This window comes from Anoplolepis gracilipes, chromosome 1 (genome assembly GCF_047496725.1).
Source record: "Anoplolepis gracilipes chromosome 1, ASM4749672v1, whole genome shotgun sequence".
NCBI classification, from domain to species: Eukaryota; Metazoa; Arthropoda; class Insecta; order Hymenoptera; family Formicidae; genus Anoplolepis; species Anoplolepis gracilipes.
Window position 1 is genome coordinate 3,401,427 of NC_132970.1, and position 21,516 is coordinate 3,422,942.

At 30.1% G+C, this 21,516-nt stretch overlaps 2 protein-coding genes and 1 long non-coding RNA gene across 3 annotated transcripts; all 3 read right to left on the bottom strand.

The window, feature by feature from the left end:
- Positions 1 to 1,702: 1,702 nt before the first annotated feature.
- On the bottom strand, positions 1,703 to 4,054 carry LOC140665856 (uncharacterized). The gene is made up of 2 exons (XR_012046666.1): positions 3,946 to 4,054; positions 1,703 to 2,868 (listed from the first exon to the last, which is right to left on the bottom strand). It is a non-coding gene; the product is annotated as an uncharacterized lncRNA (long non-coding RNA).
- Positions 4,055 to 4,056: 2 nt separating this feature from the next.
- On the bottom strand, positions 4,057 to 8,461 carry LOC140668956 (uncharacterized). The gene is made up of 5 exons (XM_072898312.1): positions 8,097 to 8,461; positions 6,583 to 7,143; positions 6,339 to 6,404; positions 6,161 to 6,253; positions 4,057 to 4,074 (listed from the first exon to the last, which is right to left on the bottom strand). Exons 1-5 carry the CDS (start codon positions 8,415 to 8,417, stop codon positions 4,057 to 4,059), a joined length of 1,059 nt encoding a protein of 352 aa, XP_072754413.1. The 5' UTR covers positions 8,418 to 8,461.
- A 637-nt stretch (positions 8,462 to 9,098) lies between these two features.
- Positions 9,099 to 10,651, bottom strand: LOC140668961 (uncharacterized). The gene is made up of 5 exons (XM_072898324.1): positions 10,310 to 10,651; positions 9,634 to 10,188; positions 9,452 to 9,517; positions 9,290 to 9,382; positions 9,099 to 9,178 (listed from the first exon to the last, which is right to left on the bottom strand). Exons 1-5 carry the CDS (start codon positions 10,649 to 10,651, stop codon positions 9,137 to 9,139), a joined length of 1,098 nt encoding a protein of 365 aa, XP_072754425.1. The 3' UTR covers positions 9,099 to 9,136.
- Positions 10,652 to 21,516: the final 10,865 nt, after the last annotated feature.

Sequence of the window (21,516 nt, forward strand, 5' to 3'; positions counted from 1 at the left end):
CGAAATCTATGTCACCGACTAATAAATCATTGTTATCATTATATTGCGAATTATTGGTTAATCAAGTTACATGCATTTATATGTTTATTACGATATGTACATATTAATCCTCTTTATTAAAAAATAATTATTTATTATTAAATTTTATTAATCTTCTCTTTGTCACATAATTATTTACTTGTCTTACGAAAACGCGTATAGATAACAAAGATTTTAGTAATAGTAGGAAAATGATATTAATATCATGAAGTAAGTAGTTATTGTCGCAATAATCTAGAAATAAAAATTTATTATAAAAAAGACACTAGAAGTGTAATATTTTTTTATCTTTTGCACGTAAGTAACAATAATTTATATGAAATAAGAAAATACTTACAGATTGAAATAAAAGTAAATTAATTGTAAAAAATCCTATCGCGTTAAAAGACACGAGTGTATCCAAGAAATACGTTAAGATTTAAATTTTTTCTAAAATAAAGAATTAATTTACAATTAGATACAAAATAAGCTAATTTTTTATTGCAGATAATTGCAGTTACCATTGTTTGTCCTGCGTTAACGAGCGCAGTCATACCTCCGTTTATGACACAATCAATTTTATTTGCCTGAAATGTGCAATTATTTACATCAGAAAATGAATTTGATAAATGAAATAAAATTATTCGTAAATGCAATGAGTTTTATATAATAAATGAAATATTTTTAATTTTTTATGTGTACCTCTTCCGCTGTGTAGTGGTAAATTGTGCATAGAGTGAACATTTGCAGAAACGGAACAATGACAAAGGCACAAGCTATCAATGGTTTTTTTTCTCGAAATATACGTATATTCCCAAGAACGTGTAACATAAGATTTGTAAACCATAAACTATGTTTCCAAATATATTCTTTCTTTATTATATCTTTTACATTTATATATAGGCGGAGTCTAGCACATTAAACTGTTATAATAGTTGAAAATTTATAGGTATAGGGTATAGATAAAATGAATCGATTTCATGTGTAATCCAAATATAATAAAAGTTTGAAAATTTGGTCTCTTTGTAGTCAGAATATTGAAAATTTTTAATTATTATTTCTTTTGTTATTAACACATTATTTGTGCGTTTTGAAACACTAAAAAATAAAGCTACTTTTAGATAGAATTCTATTTATATGGTATTATAATATAGATACATAAAAATCTGAATTAAAATTGTAATAATTTCTAAAACGTGAGTAACATTCGGAATTTGATGGAAAAAATATTAATACTTTGCATCTTTATCATTTAATAATATGCAACAGAAATCAGACTGTATATATTATAACTTCATTTTTTTGATTACATAAAAGCACCTTTTTATGACTGATTTTCAATATTAACTCTAATATTTGAAAAAATTAATTTTATTTTTTTAACGGAATTTTAAATACTAGTGTATAAATAATATACATGAAAGATAATAATATAAAAAAATATTAGATATGTATAGATGATTTCTTTACATTTTTAGGGCTCCTTGTACGGTGTATTAAATAAATACGTTTGTCGTTATCGTTGTCAATTGTTACTTTTAATTTTTAACTATTACCAAGAATTATTATAGTTATTTACACCGCGATTAATTTCTACGTCATAACAGCAAAAAATTACAATTATAAAATTGACTAGAATAATAATTGGGATAATCGCAAAGTCATATATAAAAAATGGTTACCATTATTTTTCATGATTTTTCTTAATAATTTTATTAATGTCACAAGAAACTTCACAGATCTTTCCATACGCAAATCGAACATTTTTCTAACATAACAATATGCGATACATATTATAAATTATTTTAACATAATTGATTCAATTTATTAACTTCATTTATGCGCTGAAGATGATCAGAAAAATCTGATTGAAACGTTCGCCAGCATATTTTATATTTTTATGACAACTTTTTATACGAGACAAATAATATATTATAGGATAATTTTGATGATAAATTTGTAAATGTTTTTTCAATGCTTTGTGCGAACAAACGTGATATCTAACAATACATAAGACTTACATAAGCGTGTATCATATCTATGTTATTATATCGATTGAAATTATTAACTCATGATGAATTCGAGCGCAAATATCGTCTTGAAAGAATCAGAACAGAGAAATATTAACAGTAAAATATATGAAAAATTTATTAATATCTTTTTATAAACGAAACTCTCGAAAATTGGAGATAAAGAAAAAGAAAGAGATTCGAAAAAAGTAAAAAAAAAAAAATTAAAAGTAGAAGGTCGCCATTGTCAATCTGATTCTGGAAATCAGAAATGAGTCGGCTATGTAATGCCGCTAGTTTAGTGTGGTCCATAATTAAAACGATGGATTATATGCACTGATTGTGTGTATTGTCTTACGAGAGCATCGTTACTTTTAAAAAATTCATTCCGTATGATGCATTTAAATATGTGCTGAAGTTAATTTATAGATTAACTTTCGTCTTGGGTAAAATTATAAGACAAACATTATTTGAAACAAGTAGAATTGTTTCAAATTTTTATCGTTGCAGAATGTGTTGTCGTAAATGTTTAATCATTTCTTTTACTATGTTATCTATTTGTTTGTGTCTGACGAGAGCATTGTTATTTTAAAAAAATTCATGCGTACGATGCATTTAAGATCTCAATTTTTAAATTTATTTTGCTTCAACTTGGGTTCAATTATATTTGCGACTAAATATCGAGTTATGAATATTATGTGAGCTCGGAGTTCGTCCGCAGTCTGGAAAGATTGATTGCAAAAATTACAACAAAAGCTTGACATTGTCCGAGGATTTTGAGGTGTCTGATCACGTGAAGATGCTTCCTCTTTTTTTGGCACATCTTTGTTATTCGAAGACACTACAAAAACAATTTTTTTAAATTAGTATATTGTTTTAGATAAATAATATATTTATATGTGTTATAATAATTATAAAGTTTGTACAATTTAGAAAAAAATGTTAATGAAATGTGGGCTTTATACTGTAATTTAAAAATTTATAATTTTTACGTGACATTTCAATTGTTAACTTTGAAATATTTTGTACATATTTCGATCTATTGTGACCTACTTCGGTCAAATTTATACAGATAAATATTTGTTGTATTATCTTTTCCTTTTTGTATCTTATTTTAATTTTATTTATATTATTGTTTTGTGATTATTGCCGATTATTAAAGTTACCGTTATTTTGATAACATTGGAAACATTTAACTTCAAACAATCGCAACTAATTCTAAATCGGGATAATAACGAACAAGGATTTTATATATTTCTCTGTTTCTCTTAAAGTCAGATAGATATTTTTTCAGAATATTTAAATTTTTTATTGCTTGAATATTATAAACGAAATTGTTATCATTATAGGCAAGTATTAATATAAGCGACATATAAAACTTTCTTTTATCGATAAAATAAATACTGTGCCTATTTACAGAAATATATAATAATTTGAATTTAGGTAATATAATTGTTTTTGAAAACGTTAGTGAGGCTCGTAGTTCAAAAATAGGAAGATTAATATCTTATTTTTAAGTTTATTTAACAAATTACGTTATTATATAAATCGACTTTACTTTATTGATTTAATGAGCTTTTTCTTTTACGATTTTTATTATATACTATTATAAAATTTAAAACTTACTTTTATTTTCTTAACGAAATTTTAAATCCCAATATGTAAAAACTATAAGTTTAAAATATATACTATATATATCTATATATATTAAACTTAATGATATATATATATATATATATATTATATTATTATATATATTATTATATAAATGATATATATTATACTTATATATTATATATATTACATATAATAAAAGGTGAGCCAAAAAAACCTTGAAAACTATTTTGAAAATAGTTAGGTTTACTCTATACAATATAAAAATATATATATAAAATTTTCTTATTTTTTTAATGCTTACTTCTCTGTGTGGTGTGTTAAATAAGTGGCTTTTGTCACTGTCGTGGCACACTTGTAACGTCTGACTTTTAACTGTCAACACGAGTATCACTCGCCACAGTTAAATTTCGTGTTACAAGGACAAATAAACCTAAAACATAAAAACATTGTTTACATGTTTGTGATAGTTTTTAACTATGTGGTTGTCTATCTGTACAATTTACACAATATGTCGTGTGCGTGCGACATATTATGTAAATTATACAGATAAATCACAATTTGAAATATAAATATTTAAATTGAACTAAAGATTTTTTAATTTATAAAGTTTGACATCTGTCTATCTTCCAGTATTACATTCATTTCTTTAATGAAACTATGTCACGCCTTTTGTCAACATGTTAAAATATTATAAGCAGAAAGATTAGAATAATAATTGGAATAGTCGCGAGATCATATACATTATAACAGTTTGTATTTTGTATTTAGAATTATCTTGTCACTCTTTTTGTCATGTTAGTGTTTAAAGATTTTTAAAATTAATTTAAAATTTACTTTTCTTTTACGAAAATGTCTAGACATCAAGTTTTTGAGTAATTAGCAGTTGAAAACTGCTTGTCTTTCATAGACCTAGTTTTAATATGCTACAAATAACAAAAATATAAATTCAGAATGTGTTTTTAAATTAATTTAAAATAGATTATACTTAAAAAAAGTTTTGAATTTGTTTTATAGATATACATAATATTGAAAAGAGAAGCAATTATTTTTCGCGCGCGCATAAAAGAATGATTTTACTTGACATTTTTGCAAAAGAAAAATTGATTCTAAATTATACATATACACAAAATAATATGATCATTTATATAATAATTTATATAAATATACATACCTACTTATGATGGAATAGTTTTGATAATAAATTTGTATATGTGTTTCAATATTTTGTGCGGGCGAACATGATGATATCTAACAATTTATTTACATAATGCGTGTACGTATTCATGTCTACATATCTACATTAATTGAAATTATTAACTCATGATGAATTCAAATGCGAGTATCGCCCCCGGGAGTCACAGCACAGAAATATTAATAGAAATATTAATATTTTTATTACTATGTTTTTGTGAATCTTTAATTGTGGATAAAGAAAAAGATAGAGACTCGAGATAAATAAAAAAAATAGGACGCCGCTGTCGATCGTCATTGTCAATTTGATATGCCGCATTTGATGCCAGAATGAGTTATGAGTGCTTAGTTAATATTGCTAATTTAGGGTGGTCTAGTAGTTAAAATTGATGATGATTCGTATGAATTGTTTGTATGTGTCTTACAAGAGCGTCATTATTTTTAAAACTTTTATTGCATACAATGCATTTAAACATGTGTTGACGTCAATTTTTAGATTTGTCCTGGTTCAGATTCCTTCTGTTTTTTGGGATGAATTAGAACAGCTTTTTTTGGATGCTTTGTGTACATGTGAATTGTTAAGTCTGATACGTTTTGAAAACGTTTGAAAAAGCTTATGTTTGAATCGTCTAGCGCATGCCAATCCGGAAACGAATATGATGTGGTGAAGTGAGATTTATTGACGGATATTGCTTAACGCACACTTTCTTGTATTTATTTTAATTAATACATTTATATATTTCAAACCATTTAAAATAAAAAATATAAATTTTAAAAAACTTAAAAGAAAAAATATAAATTATATTTCATTGATTGTGCAAGCGATTTAATGGATATAATTTACTTTGTGATTTAATTTAAAACCTAATACGTAGAATAGCAAAGTAAGTTTCTTTATTCATTCTTATTTCTATCTATAATCTCGTATGTGTTTAGTTTCTCGTACATTTATACGAGTAAAATTAATTACGCATATGAGTTGTTGTGTGTAAATATATATATCTGATATGTTATTGATATAATGGATTTTATATTTGAAGTTTTATAATAAACGAAATCCTTGCTGCCCTCATTAAAGTTAAGTAGTTTTATTTTTTATAAAATGTAATTTGTATATTATGATATATGTAAAATTTACATGAAACTGTTTTGGAACATTATCTTTCTCGATGAAACTTTAGGTTACTATATTGTTATAATAACTATGTTATACTAATATTGTTATAAATGTTATTACAGTAGAAAGCATCTGAAACGCAGTAACAATTTATGGAGTTATATTTGAATAATAGTACAAGAGAAACAGATCGATCTCTCTCTCTTACCGAAAATAATACAGTTATATCTAGTACATAGAATGCTGCAGCTGTAAAGGTATATCTCCTATGATAAAAGTACAACATCATTTCAATTTTGTCCTGAAACAAATTACATTTGTTAAATAAATAATAATTATGTTGCAAAGCAGGAACAGAAAAAAAAAGGAAAATCTAAAACGTTTACCAAACGGCATTTTTTATTTTGAAAGGATAAACCATATTTTAATACACGATCTTCAACGCGATTTGCCTGGAATAATAATCATATTATATTATAGAAAAAGATTTTTTCTTAATAATTTAGATGTATTGTGTGGAATATTCTACTTTTAAGGAAATGTAAAAAAATTACACATTTTACAGAAATACTCTAAAAAAATAATACTTTACAGCAAAGCTTTATATTATTACATATGTAATATATTTACTTCGTAAGTCGTAAACTGATACATTCCATATAAGTAAACGGATTGAAAAAGCAAGTCTACCGAAACTACGATCACATCATTGTCTGCGTCCTGTGTTGCCATTAAATATAAATTTTTTATGAAATCTAGCATGAGAGACAAAGAAGTGAAGAAGGTGCCTATTCCATACAATCTATTTATCTGATCCGCACTATTGAGGAGTACACCATGCAAATAGCGCACATCGTAAACCGTGATTTCGCTCGGCGATCCAGTTACCGGTAGTTGCGATACGTGAGGTATTATTTTTTCGTTCAGATGTCGGAAACGTTGGCCTATTAAATCTAGAAATATGCCGGTTAAAAAAATGCAATTTGTGCCCACGATAAATGGAATAATCTCTTCAAACATCGCCTTTATTATTGCCGTCGTTCCATCCGCTTTACTAATGGGCTCATATGTCTTTCTAATCAGATCGCATGTTGTTAATACGAAAAATAGCCATATGAATATATGTTTATCCTTTCTTTCATGTCCTAATGCTCTCACCCTGTCATCATACGTTTCCAGTATATTGGAAAACTGAAAGGATAAATGTAATAAGCAATGTATTTGTATTGTATATGTTTGAATCCCCATATATCTTATTAATTTTTATAAATTTTACAAGTTAATTACAAGTTACTCTTAAGGAATGATTTTATATATATATATAAAAGTAAATTAATATATAATTAATATATTAAATTGCATTATTCGGCAAACAGGTTAAATATATTAGATATATGTTATATATATATATAATTTTCACAAAAATGACATTAAAAAAAATATGAATTAATAAAAAGCAAATTTTATGTTTTAAAGATTTTTAAACATATAATATTTAGTTGTACTTGATTTCAGTACTTTTTTATATTATTAATTTAAATCTTTCAATATTATTTTTTAAAAGAATTGATTTTTAAAGAATTATTTTTTTAATCCTTTCGTATTGTAACCTATGCCATATAACATCATTCTGTACAAAATAATATATATTTTTTCTTTTTGCTAATATATTTTATTTTACTTGAAAATTATTAAACTTACGAAAGAAATAAAAAAGTTTCTAAGAAAATTAAGCTTTCTACCGCATATTTTTAGCTGATCATATTTCGGCCCGTTAAATAATTGTAATAAAAAATTAAACTTAAAAATTAATTAAAGGGGTTGCTATAGTTTCATTCTTATAATGATATGGGAAGATTTAAAAATATTAATAAATATCATTTATATTAGTGAAAAATATCCACCAAATTTTATTTTATAACTTATTCAAAATTAGAGAAAAAAAATAAAAACCTAACTTTTACCTCTCTTCTTAGAATGTAACTCATCAAGGAAGGATATAGAAGTATACGTTTATAAGACCTCTCTTAATTTTCGAAAGAATCATTTCTTAAAATTGTTGCACTAATTTAGAATCATGTTGTATATATTTATGTATGTGCACATGTATGTATATATGTATAAAATATTCCGCGATTATTTACCTTGACAAGATCTTGGTCCCAAAAAGCTGCTACGCAATTGTAGGGAACTAACGAGGCGGTAAAGGCAGTAAATCGTACAGTTTCAAAAATTATTACTTTAAGATTTTCTTCAAACGATGCAATATACATCTCATAATAGAACACACCCGTGTACGTACAATGAATTAATATCCATAATATACAATAATAACGGCCCCAGACACTTGATTTCAATCGACCTTTCACTAATTTGCATGAAAGTAAACCCAATATTTTATTGAGCATTGTTATCAATTTTAAATTTTGGAAAGGTGTTTGTAATATCGATATCGTTTTAGACATGGTAAAAAAATAAAGCGCTATTTTCGACAGATTAACTTGACAGACCTAACAGCTTTTCCTAAGTTATTTTTATTACTACAAAGCAGGAAATTAGAAAATTCATATAGCATACTCTAACGATTATTAGAGATATGTGACTTTTATATAAAAGAGGTCTACGTAAATTATCATCTCCGATTTTTATCTTTCTTTATATTGTTGTTAAATTGCGTTTTTTTGTGACTTACATTTTCCGATGCAACTGATATGTGGCAGAAAATAGAGATTAAAATAGCGATAAAGCTGACATAATCACGTCATAATCATTGATAAATGCCAAATTATGCTTATAGCATTGTAAATCCATTTGCGATACATTAGTAATAAAATAAAATGACAGTTATTTACCTAAAGATACATATGTATTACGATTCCATTCCACATCGGATCACGCGACACGCTCGTATAGACATACAAAAATGAATAAGATTCATGATTTATTATATATAAATGTATGTTACTCTTGTTCGAAATCTATGTCACTGACTAACAAATCATTATTATTATTATATTGCGAATTATTGGTTAATCAAGTTACACGCATTTATATACATATTAATCCTCTTTATTAAAAAATAATTATTAAATTTTATTAATCTTCTCTTCGTCATACACATAATTATTTACTTGTCTTACGAAAACGCGTATAGATAATAAAGATTTTAGTAATAGTAGAAAGATTATATTAATATCATGAAGTAAGTAGTTATTGTTGCAATAATCTAGAAATAAAAATTTTTTATAAAAAAGTTGCTAGAAGTGTAATATTTTTTTATTTTTTGCACGTAACAATAATTTATATATTTATTAATTTATAATAAGAAAGTACTTACAGATTGAAATAAAGGTAAATTAATTGTAAAAAATCCTGCCGCGTCAAAAGACACGGGTGAATCCAAGAAATATGTTAAGATTTCAATTTTTTTCTAAAATGAAAAAATAATTTACAATCAGATACGAAATAAGCTAATTTTTTATTAGATAATTGCAGTTACCATTGCCTGTCCTGCGTTAACGAGCGCAGTCATACCTCCGTTTATGACACAACCAATTTTATTTGCCTGAAATGTGCAATTATTTACATCAGAAAATGGATTTGATAAAATAAAATAAAATTATTCATAAATGCAATGAATTTTATATAATAAATAAAATATTTTTAACTTTTCATGTGTACCTCTTCCGCTGTGTAGTGGCAAATTGTGCATAGAGTGAACATTTGCAGAAACGGAGGAACAACAAAGGCACAAGCTATCAATGGTTTCTTTTCTCGAAATATACGTATATTTCCAAGAACGTGTAACATAAGATTTGCAAACCATAGCAGTAGAGGATTACTGTATATATTATTAAAAACTTGTTGAGCATCGTAAAGCATCGAATACATAACTTGCACGTTCAAAACCTCAATCGTTCTTGATTCATGTTGACTTTTATTCCATGATATTTTCGGCACGATTTTCTCATTCAAATGTTTAAAACGTATTAGCATCAGATATAATAAAAGAGATTTCTCCAAAGTACCATAAATGTGCATAAATATTGTACAAATATCTGAAATCGTCATGAAGAATAGGATGTCCCTCGACCTTTCCTGTGTTATCACACTCATCAGCAATATATTAATAACAGTTATTAAAATCATTGCAATTCTGGGTATCCATAAATTGTCCCTTCTTTCGTTTTTCAATCGCGCAGCTTCGTGATCGTAACTATCCAATCGGTCGAAAAGCTGTGTCAAAAGTTTATGTTAAAAAAGGTATAAGCGCTCGTGGGGGATGAAAATACGATTCAGAAGAAAACGCAATTAATTTAGAGGGTGCATCGTTTTTTCACTTCATTATTCTCCTCACCTTGCCAAAGTGATTTTGCGAAGAATAAGCAGCTATGACGTTGACGATAAGACTTATAAACCCTAATAAATGTTTGCACAATTCTACTATTGTTCTTATTTCAATATGGATGAATATCAAAAAATTACTGAACAAGAAGCAGGTGAACAAAACGTAGACGCTCACCCAGAAGATACAAATACCGTAAAATGGCTTAGAGCAACGTTTCAATTGACCCTCTGTAATCTGGTTGGCAAACATTCCACAGAATTTAAACAACAATAGATACGGCTTCATGCGTCCCGCACATCGTCCATAAGATTTGAAATTCTGTTTTGACACGCGCAGTTTTAATCCGCGCATGCTTTTCGGGAGAAATTTTGTTCTTTGCGAGTTTTTTCTTATGTCGGTAAACGCGCGCGTTAATAATTGATATTTATTATAATTCAGATGATGTTATAGTTTAAGTCTTTAACGTTGTGTGAAAAAAACAACTTAGCTACGATAAACGTGCCGTAAACTCTATCGCGGTTTACATAAGACTATATTTGTTATGTATTGGTTTTCCCACCCTTGCGTGCTAATGATTACTCTACGGCATTAGCAACATTTCTCTATTTAAATAAGAACTTTTATGTATATCATTTTATATATTTATTTTCATTTTTATTTTTTTATCATTATATTTAATTACATATATTCATATTATTTATTATTATTACATAATTCATCAGAATCGATATAGCATAATAATATCGTAATTAGTTTGCTAAGAAACTTATTTAGTAAAGATATATAAAATTAATTTTTTTTTTATAAAATATTCCATTTTTAAATATTAATTGTAACTTTTTGTTAACACTTTTGTTATTATAACATACATAAATCGTTATCCTGTCTTATGATGTAAAATTGCTAAAAGACTATACAGATTGCATGGTTGATTATATTATAGATCTGATATTGTTCTTTTTCTCTATGATTATAGATTTTTTTCTCCAACAGCCACAAAGTCGGCAAGTTATCATACCTTTTCACAAGTTACCATAAACATGTATCGACTATTGAAATGGGTTGCTAGTCTTTCTAGTTTGAAACGTTGTCTATAGTTAGCGTTGTCAGATAATAATAATGTAGAGATTCTATATAATAATGCTATTGACAATAAATATTATCATGCAAAAAACTAGTATCACACAAAACACACAAATGCATGTATGCATATAATTTATTATTTATATATTTATAATATACGTATAAATGCTATTTAAATATTTGTTGATTAGAATAATCTTTTTTTTTACATTTTTCTGGTATATAACAAATTTTTACATTAAAAATTATATAGAATATTATATTATATAGAAATTTTTTCATATAATTTATAAACATTAAGTTATTACATCATTAATTTCTATGCATCTGTCAGCTTGTTTTATTTTAACATTTTTTTGCTAACTTAGCAGATTAATAAAAATATAATAAGAAAGAATCGATTAATTTGATACTTGTACATTTTATTAGAAATAAAATGATAGCAAGATTGCGCAGTAGCGTCGACAAAAATTATACTTCTGGTAGAATAAATAAGAAATCCCGCGTCCCCTTCTTTTCTTCCCATCTTTTTCGACGAAGCGTTTAAATGTAAGATTCGAAAATCTTGTCCCTGGATGAGTGGCTGTTCCGGGAGCAGTCGATACATTCTTATTTCCATACAAAGCCTTTCAATTTCCCTACTGAGCCTTTGATATTTTGCAGGACGAGGGTCCCTTTGCCCATACTCTCTCCGCGTCGCACCGCGATTCCTCCCTCGTTCCCATTGATCGCGGCCCAGCTTTCCTTTTTGCGTCGAGAAATTATGTAAACCGCCATAAAACGTGTCCGGATCGAAAATTCACAGAGGATCAGGCGGACGTTGACATTTCGTCAATGTGGTGGTGAAGAATATCTGTGCTTGCTGATTAATTTTTCGACATCATGCACGGTAGTTCTGAAAATTTTTCTTTTCTCTTTAAATATTAAGTATTAAGTTTCTAGAATTTAATGCAAAAATAACTTATTGGCACATTGGCAAATTTAAAATAGAAGTTCGTCTCGATAACAAAGCTGAAATGAAAGAAAGCTATGAAATTGTTCTCTCAATGATATCTTTGTCAGGAAGCTGCGTTAATGCGTGAAAATACAATGATCTTTTTCAGATTGTCAAATGCGACATCGTTTAGTTGCGGACACTTTGCAATGATGTATCGTTCGTCTTATGAAGAGATTGGACATTGTGCTACTTTCGCAAGATCATAAGCAGTATGGTTCGACACGCGTTAGACAATTCGTTACGCTAAAAATTTCTTACTTTCTCACCGAAACCCTTTTCTGAAATTTGCCGCCAACGAAGAACGACACTTAAGTTCCAACGTCTGATATAGATGTTACAGTTCGTCATTAGTGTCCGAGCCTCTTGATGTATTATGGTAATTCTTTTGTGATACAAAATTGTTAAGACATGCATGAAAATTGAAATTTTCGACACATCTTCAAAAGAACGCTTAGTCATCAAAAAAGATTTCATATTTGCAACACAGTTGACTATGTAATGTGACAAGTGTTGAAAATTAAAACAAGGAAATGTCGAAAAAAAAAATAATTTAGAAAATATAATAATTTAGAGAAAAGGATGACCATACAATTACTAAGCCAGAAAAATTTACTCTTCTATTGGTTTTTTTATTTAATTATATGATAATAAAAAAAAAACCGATATATTTTTATTTTTGCAAAAACAGTTATTTATGTGATGATAAATAAAATTAGATTTAGTAGTTAGCTGTGGTTTTAGTTAATGTTATGTATTTATTATGATATTTATTTTTGAAAAGTTCAAACATATTTTCATTTTTATGTATTCTTTCTTAAATAATGTCACTATAACGAATAATAGTGGCAAGATTGCGAGAAGCATTGCAATCCGTACAAATATCGAGCACGTCCTTCGGAGATCGTTAAGCTCGACATGATGCCGTTTTATGTGTTGTGTGAGCCTTATGAACTCTCATTGATTTCTGTTGTGTCGACACAACGGCGATAATGGATTCCAGGATACCACTGCTCGCGCGGACTGCGAGTGAACGGTCCGGTAGGAAGATTAATCGTAAACGATGCAAATGACGAGGTGGAGAGCCAGTGTCGCCTGAATGAAAGCCCATTACGAGGATCTTCCAGGACAAACCCTCTATCGAGAAAGAGCAGGTCGAGAAAGAGGGAGGTTGGAAGAGGCGTCGGAGCGAACGGAGTGACATTGTGTCAGTGAAAGTTGGATGAAGTGACACTCGAGATAAATGTCCTGCCAGTGTTACACATCGAGAGACTCTTCCGCCCTCATCCTGCCTTCTGCTGTTCCGTCCACGTATTATCTGTTTCTTTTTTTTATTCTTTCATACTTACGCATCCCTCTCGAAGCGCGAGATAATCGTTGTTGTTTTCAGAGTTAATTGCGGCATTTTCTCTATAACTTAATAAAACAACTGTGTGCGAGATGATAATTTGTGTTTGACTAAAACATTTTTTCAACTCTTATAAAAAAAATCAAGCATTTTAGCATTATAGTATCGACGATGCAATCTTACCGCATAAGTGATTCGCATCGCATTTACGATGCTTCGGCGGATGTTAAAGGCTTCCACTTTAACTCACCGAGAAATCAGGGATCATTAGACAAACGGACAGTTCAACCCCAGACGGCTATTCGCTTTCTTGCAACTGTCCGGTTGACCTAAATCTTGGGAACCGGCGAACTGACGGACCGCACGGAATTTCACGCAGATGGCGGCGCGTTGCGCCATGGCACATATATAAATTTTCCTCTTCTGTCTAGAGATCCTTTGTTGTACGGTTTTTCCCTTTTTCCTTATACGCGTACGCGGCCATGCATTCTTTAGACAAAGAATGGAGTGCTTGAAGAACAGACAAGAAAACAAGCAAAAAAGTTGATGTTTTAGATACAAATATTATTAGACATTAAAATATAAATTTTAGATTGGAAAAGATGAAATATAAATTTTCAATCCTTGCAAAAATATCTCTTGCCTTTATAACATTATGATGATTTCGATTAATTTCACCAGTTATGTATTATTTATTTTTATAGTATATTGGGAATAACTTTTCAGACCAAAAATTACATTCGTGTACATATAAGTAAGATAATTCCGTATATTTTTTTATCCCTTACTCCGTATTGTTTTTTTAGCACCTTCTAACCGTACAAGTGGGTCAGCGTATTCTCGGTAAGTTTATTAATATGTAAAAGTGTTAAAAAAAAACTGAAAAAATTTATATACCTTCTTTGAGCCTTTCAAATAAAGACTAAAATAATAAATTTGAAAAATAATTTACTTAAATTATTGTTATTTTATGATTATTTGTTTTGAGAAATTGACGTTGTTCAGAAAAATCACGGACAAAAATAATCCATCAGTATAAGTGTTATAGTGAAATAGTTACGTAAAAGATAAAAAAATTATTTTTCTTTTTGTGAAGCATTTTTTTTCATTTTTTGTTTTTGCGATGAAGCATTTTCTTCTTTTATCTTGTTTTCAATGCATTAAGTATGTCTCTTATGCCTTTTACAGTTAGCTATGACTTTTTACATTTTTAAAGAAATTGAAAGAGCTTGAACCACTCTTACGAAGGTATAATTTTTAAACTTAAATTATGTATTGTACAGTACTTTTATTGTTTTTTTTTTTCTAAGGAAACCAAAAAAGAAACACATAAAATGTTTCATGAATGCAAAACAATATTTTACGATACAAAAGAAATATATTTTAATTAGGAAGTCAGTAGGATTTATACTGTTGTCCATACGTTTTATAACAAATTATTATTACTTAAATTTCTCCAGCAATTTATCAACAAATATAATTTTTCTTATTAAGGAATTACACTTGAGGCTTAAAAATGATAGCTAAATTTGGCATTTTTTTGTTAAGAAAATAATTGACAACAACTTTTCATAAGGGCTTTATTACGTCATTTAATCTTAAAATGTATTAAAATATATATTTTTTCATTTTTTTTTACAAAATGGTGGCGCTGTAGCCGCATCGTCGGACCTTTATTTCGAACAAACACCCCCCACGGTGTTATCTGCAACTGCCACATGGTTTACCCTTGAACAAATTATCAAAATTTTTAATTATTTACATGCCAATTACTAAAAAATACGTAGGAGTTTTTAAAAATATTATATATAATTTTATAGAAACTGTTAATATATGTATGAAAAAAATAACGGTTTTTTCTTAAAATTTTAGTATAAAAATGTTAGTTGCCAAAATTCTATGTACTTTCTTAAATTATATAACAGAGAGTATTTTGCGTAAATTTCAAGTGAATTGGATGAAAATTGTAAAAGTTATGCATAATACTGACTTTTAAAAACGTCATGTGGAAACAACGTATTTAAAGTTTCGGTTACTAATTTTTTATTTATAAAATAATAAAATCTCAATTTCACCTTCAGTATAAACTTGTCCGCCATTCTACTTCTACATTGATCTCATTTATTTATTTTCTTATTGTTTTTAAAGCCTTTCGAGTCTCTTTTGTGGCGTCTGATCGCTCGACCGCTCGGTCGCGACACGCATCCACTTCCATAGAAATTGTAGCAACACTTGAATTAAAACTTTCATTATTGTTTTGTATGAAGCTTATTTCTTATCCAGAAAATACTCATATATCTGTGGAATTCAGCGGCTTGGAACTGCTCGAAGCCGCTCGACGATGAGATAACTCATTTCATATAAAGCGATTCTAAAGCATAAAACAATCGAAATTTTTCATTAAAATTCTTTGGATTATATTTTTAAAACTCTAAATTATTAATTTATTGATAATTAATTTATAATATATTATCAATTTATAAATTATTAAATTATTAATTTAAGCCAAAAAAGTCCAATTTTTTTAAATCTCAGGGATATGGTAACTCTTAATATACATACATAAAAATTGTAGCACCGAATAATATTCTCATAAACCATAATTTAAAAATAATAATGTAACAATTAGTATATATATATATATATATATACATCTTTTTCATTTTTAAAATTTTATTTACAGAACTGTCAGTGATTAAGTACAAGAAATCAAACATTTTTTCAAAGGATTTTTCTATTAAGATCAAGTCAAGCACGAAGCAAACGCGTATCCAAATATCCGCCTTTAAATCCCGTTGATGTCACCGACCCTCGGATTACGGTCGGTAATTTCATTTAGATCCGCGAAGCTTTCGGGTCGGTATTTGTGTTGAGAAAAGGTAGAAAAGAATGAGTCGCGAAAGAGTCGCAGGAGTCGTAGGATTTGTGCGACGGTACAAGTGATCTTCCGGAAAAGCAGGATGCCGTTGGTTTTCTCGAATCAGCGCACGCCTCGCCAGATCTCCTGGTGTACAATACTGATGTTTGGACACACGAGGAGCGAAAGGCTTGCGTCTTCTTTTCTTCGACGCGAGCAAACAGTTCTCTATCTTATTCGACGACCAATGCGATCAGTCGACCGTTCGTTGGAGTTTTTTCTGCGACGTAGCGAATGACCGTCGTTGTACCAATTGCTTGATCGAACTGATCCAAAGACGTTTCGACACGAATACATAAGCCAATACACAAAGTATACATCGCTAGCCATGGCGTTCGGAAAACAGGCAATTGTCAGGAATAATCAGAAATAAAGAAAGTCTGATAGAAAGTTCGCTTTCAAAATATATTTTACATGAATAGAAGCAGGATATGATTTTCTTTATGAAAATCGCAGAATGAGCCGCTTCCTCTAGTATATAGTATCTATCGTTCACGCTTCATAGAACATCTTGTAGCTTCTTTTGCGCAAGCAATCTCCGACACGCTTCTGGAACGCGCGCACCATATGTCAGTCGGCGATTCTACCACAGACCAGATAATTTGCCAAACCATCCCTGGTAATGAACTGTTCGCCACGTGCCGCTGGTAGCGACTTCAAGCATCGCTCTCGTGTTGTCGAGTCACTTAAAATAAAGATTTTTCAGGAGAATGTATTTTGAAAAATCGCATTTTTTTATATATCGTTATAACGCATTTTTTAAGAAACTCGACTACATGTCTTGATTATGCTGGATTGGAGAAAAATAGGAGAAATGTATGCGGAAGCTGTCAAATGTAATCAACGTTTTGTCGACGAGGTTTCAAGCTAGAAAGAAAAAAAAAGAAAGAGAAAGAGAGAGAAAGAAATTCTTTTTTTGCTTGTGTAAAACGAGTTTCCAGAGAAACGCAAAAAAATTAAGGGCTCTCATGTACCGGTTCGATTCAAATTGATTTCGCCGCGCGTTTCTGCTTTTCCTTCCTCATTGTGGTTCGCACGCGGTAACGTTACGCGGGTCGATGTATCGAATTACATCGGGTTCGTAAATATGGTTATATAAGAAATACTTTTTGTATTTTTGAACGCAGCGCGATGATGAAGTCCGTCTTTTCGCTTGGGAAAACTATCTTGGAAAAAAAGATTTTTATTACGTATTTTTTTGAAACGATACTTTAATTAATTCTACGTCATAACCGCATAAAGTAATATCCACAAATTTAAGAAATTAAAATTTCCAAAACTTCCGAAAACGTTGACTATAATCAAATTTATCAATGTGTAATCGTTAATTGAACATATCATTTTTATCTTATATACTTTATTATAAATTCACGAGTTATTTAAATTGATTCTTTCCGTGGCTTTCGAGCGGCTGAGTTTCGATTCTGAAGAATTTAAATCAAATTCAAACATGTACTTGATTCGTGCAATTTTTCAGAGTATGAAATGCAGCAATCGAAATCTCATATCGGGAAATGCATATCGTGCACGGTTGCTTTCCAGGTGGTTACTAGATATTTCAGAAGAACCGGACTCAGGGCGTACCTGAAAAACCGCGGACCCTTCTCGTCTTACTTTCGAAATCGGTATCGCGCGATGGCCAATCGGCGTCAACCGTCCCTCTTGCAGAAATGTAAGACCGTGACGTAACAATGATGACTGCTCCTTTTTAGTGAATCAAGGAAACTCCTTCCGCCCACAATATATCTGAAGCCGGTATCTCGTGCGGCCATCTAGAGAGTCTTCTCTGTCCTACTTTTCTCTTTCTCATTTTCTTTCTCTTCCTTCGTGTTACGTAAAAACGCATTGACAGATCTAAGGAACTCGTACTGACCTAAGCCGGGATCAAATTCTATTCTTGTCGGTCTGCGAACGGTTCGTTGTTCGATCGCGTAACGATCAGACAATCCATTCAGAGAACGAAAGATAAAATAATTTGTGCGGAATTTTAGCAAGCGTTAAGAGTTCGAACGTGTGTTTCGTCTTCATTTTCCTCGATCAATAGAGCTGATTCGAAACAAGAACCGTTTTATCTTTAATTTAAGCCTGAGTGTAAAGCAAGAGAGAGAAAACTGATAAAACAGAGGTACTACAATTTTAAACAGCTGTGAAACCAATACAAATGGAATGCAATTTTTATGTATACCGCTTTTATTTGAAATTTACCTTTGATATACATTTTTATATTAATAAAATGAAAAATCTATATGTGTGATTCTTTCAGATGCTCTGTCTCAAATCTCTCGTGTCATTCACCTCAGAAGGTGTATTTCGGTAGCTAAAACTAACATTGTTAAGCTTGGAAAAGGCCAGCTCAGCTGACACTCTTTCCATTGAGATTTTGCATCCATTGCGAGATGGACAATAGCGGTCTTACGATCTGTTTGTTGCAAACAGCTCCATTTCCCCAAGATTAAAGGATTAGGTGTAAAGGAGTATATACGCCTCGGCGGCCGACAATAATGGAAGAACAATGGCGGCGTCTCCGGGTGCGGCGTGCGTCTCCTAAGAATGTCGTGTTTCCCAAACAAGGATTTGCCAAGGAAGAAAGGTGGCGTCATCGTGGATTACGCGTCCGCACTTCGTCCATTTCACGCACATCTCCGTCTTTCCTTCCTTGCGAATTCAACGATAGCACGAGAGCCAGCATATAACTGTGGTAGCTGCGACAGCAAGGGATTGTCACGATCCTTAATGCCTCTTACTGTCATCATAATACGGTCCTAATGACACAAGGACAACACCGCCTTCGAATGCCGGGGTGTGTATTCATCTACGGCGTAATTTTGTGGTCGAACTGTGTGTCGGCACTTTTTTGTCCTGCCGATATTGAAGCAGAAAATGCGATTTTGTGACAAGTCTATTTTAAGTACAGATTTGACGCATCAAGTACTACTTAAAAAAATTCGTCCTTTTTTTTAACATGCAATTTTTTTCCGGCAGATTAGATTTGATTAGATTAATGAAACTCATGATCATGCCATAAATCTGCATAGAAATTATTATTTTAATTATATCAATTTATTAATTGTCTAAAATAATAATTCCTTGATAACGTACATATATTTGAACATTGAAGACTACGCGGATGACCATCGCTAGTTCCCGCTTCTGTTCGTAATCGACTTCTGCGACAATCTATTTTCGGACCGCAGGTGGTTCCACGGACGAGCGGAATCACATGTTGGGTTCGTTCTCTGTGCCGCAAGTGTCGGTAGGAGTAACCCTTCGATCGTCAATCACCCGGCGATCGTTGGAACTTCCTCAGAGCCTGATAAAAAGAGCATGGAATGAGAATCTGTTTTACACGACGGGACATCCATTATACGCTCATTATAATATGTAATTAGTTTTTCTTTTTTTTTCTCATATAATATAAATCACAGCCCCATTGAGAGCACGGAGTTTATTTCTAACTCTAATTTAAACGTATAACATACTTTAAAATCTGATCCCTGAGACAATTTGCAAATCTCCCCTCTCTAAAAAAAAACATGTTATTAACATTGTCATCGCTTTTTGTGATGCTAATTGGTTAAGTTCATGCACAGTGGTTTGCTTTAGTTGTGTCGTCTGTCAAATTATCATGCAAATTTTGACAGTGTGTGATAGTTTGTGAAAAAACAATTAAATTAAAGAAAAATGAAAGGAAACAAAGTTAAAGAAGACAAAGAAAAAAATAAGAGAAAGGAGAGATGAATAGAGAAAGATATGTATATATTGTATATAGAGATGTATGTATCTCTCTCTCTCTCTCTCTCTCTCTCTCTCTCTCTCTCTCTCTCTCTCTCTCTCTCATTATATTGTATTTTTTAATTGTTCAGATATAAATATGTGCGAGATAACTTAATGAATTAAAAGCACTTGAAAAAGTTGTATATTTAATATATAATTCAAATTTATAGAAAGAGAAGGAGATGAAGAAAAAAAGAGAATGGATATAATATTAATTAATATTATTAATGTAAATGTATAAACTAAATAAAGAAGAGATAAAAAATAGTGAAAGAGAGAGAGAGAAAGAAAGAAAGAGGGAAAGAAGAAGAAAGAAAAGAAGATATAAACATATACTTTAATAAATATATATAATTACATTTATTATATATATATATATATATATATATATATATATATATATATATATGTATAATGTTGTGTGTATGTGCGTGTGTACACACATACACAAAATAAATGTCTAGCGCGTAGTTAGTGCTTCTAGTATTTCTAAAACGCAAAACAAATAATTTATATACATAATAAAATGAAAAAGAAACAAGCATAATAATTTTTGCTTAGATAAAATAACAGTGCATTGTTGTTTTACTCATATAACTTAATTATTTGTGCAACGTGATGAAAGATAGCATGGGTGACCAGCCTGTGTATCACAAAACTCTCCACGTAATCTGACTCCTCCTTCTTAGTCTAAATATCTCGCTCTTTCGAATTACGATGGCGTTGTAGGCGGAAGTCCGGTGGCCGAGGGATCGAGTGGTCAATACCGAGGTCTAGCCCTAGCTTAAGAACAACACAGAGAGAAATCCCACACGATCGTGCGGCAGGAATCTCTTTCCCACACTCCTCCTTGTGAAAGTTCGTTACGATTTCCCGCACGTGCACCAGCTCGTCAAGGAACTGCTACTTGCGATTTCACATCAGCTGATGCAATGTTTGATCGAGCAATAATGGTGATAGGTATTTGAAAATAACGTTATCGATATGATAATATCGCACTAGAATCGAACTCACTGTACGTCTCAATATATTGTATATAAGCCCATATGGATGTTTATCTCATTAGATTCCCTATCTATAAATACATTTGGTCATTAGAA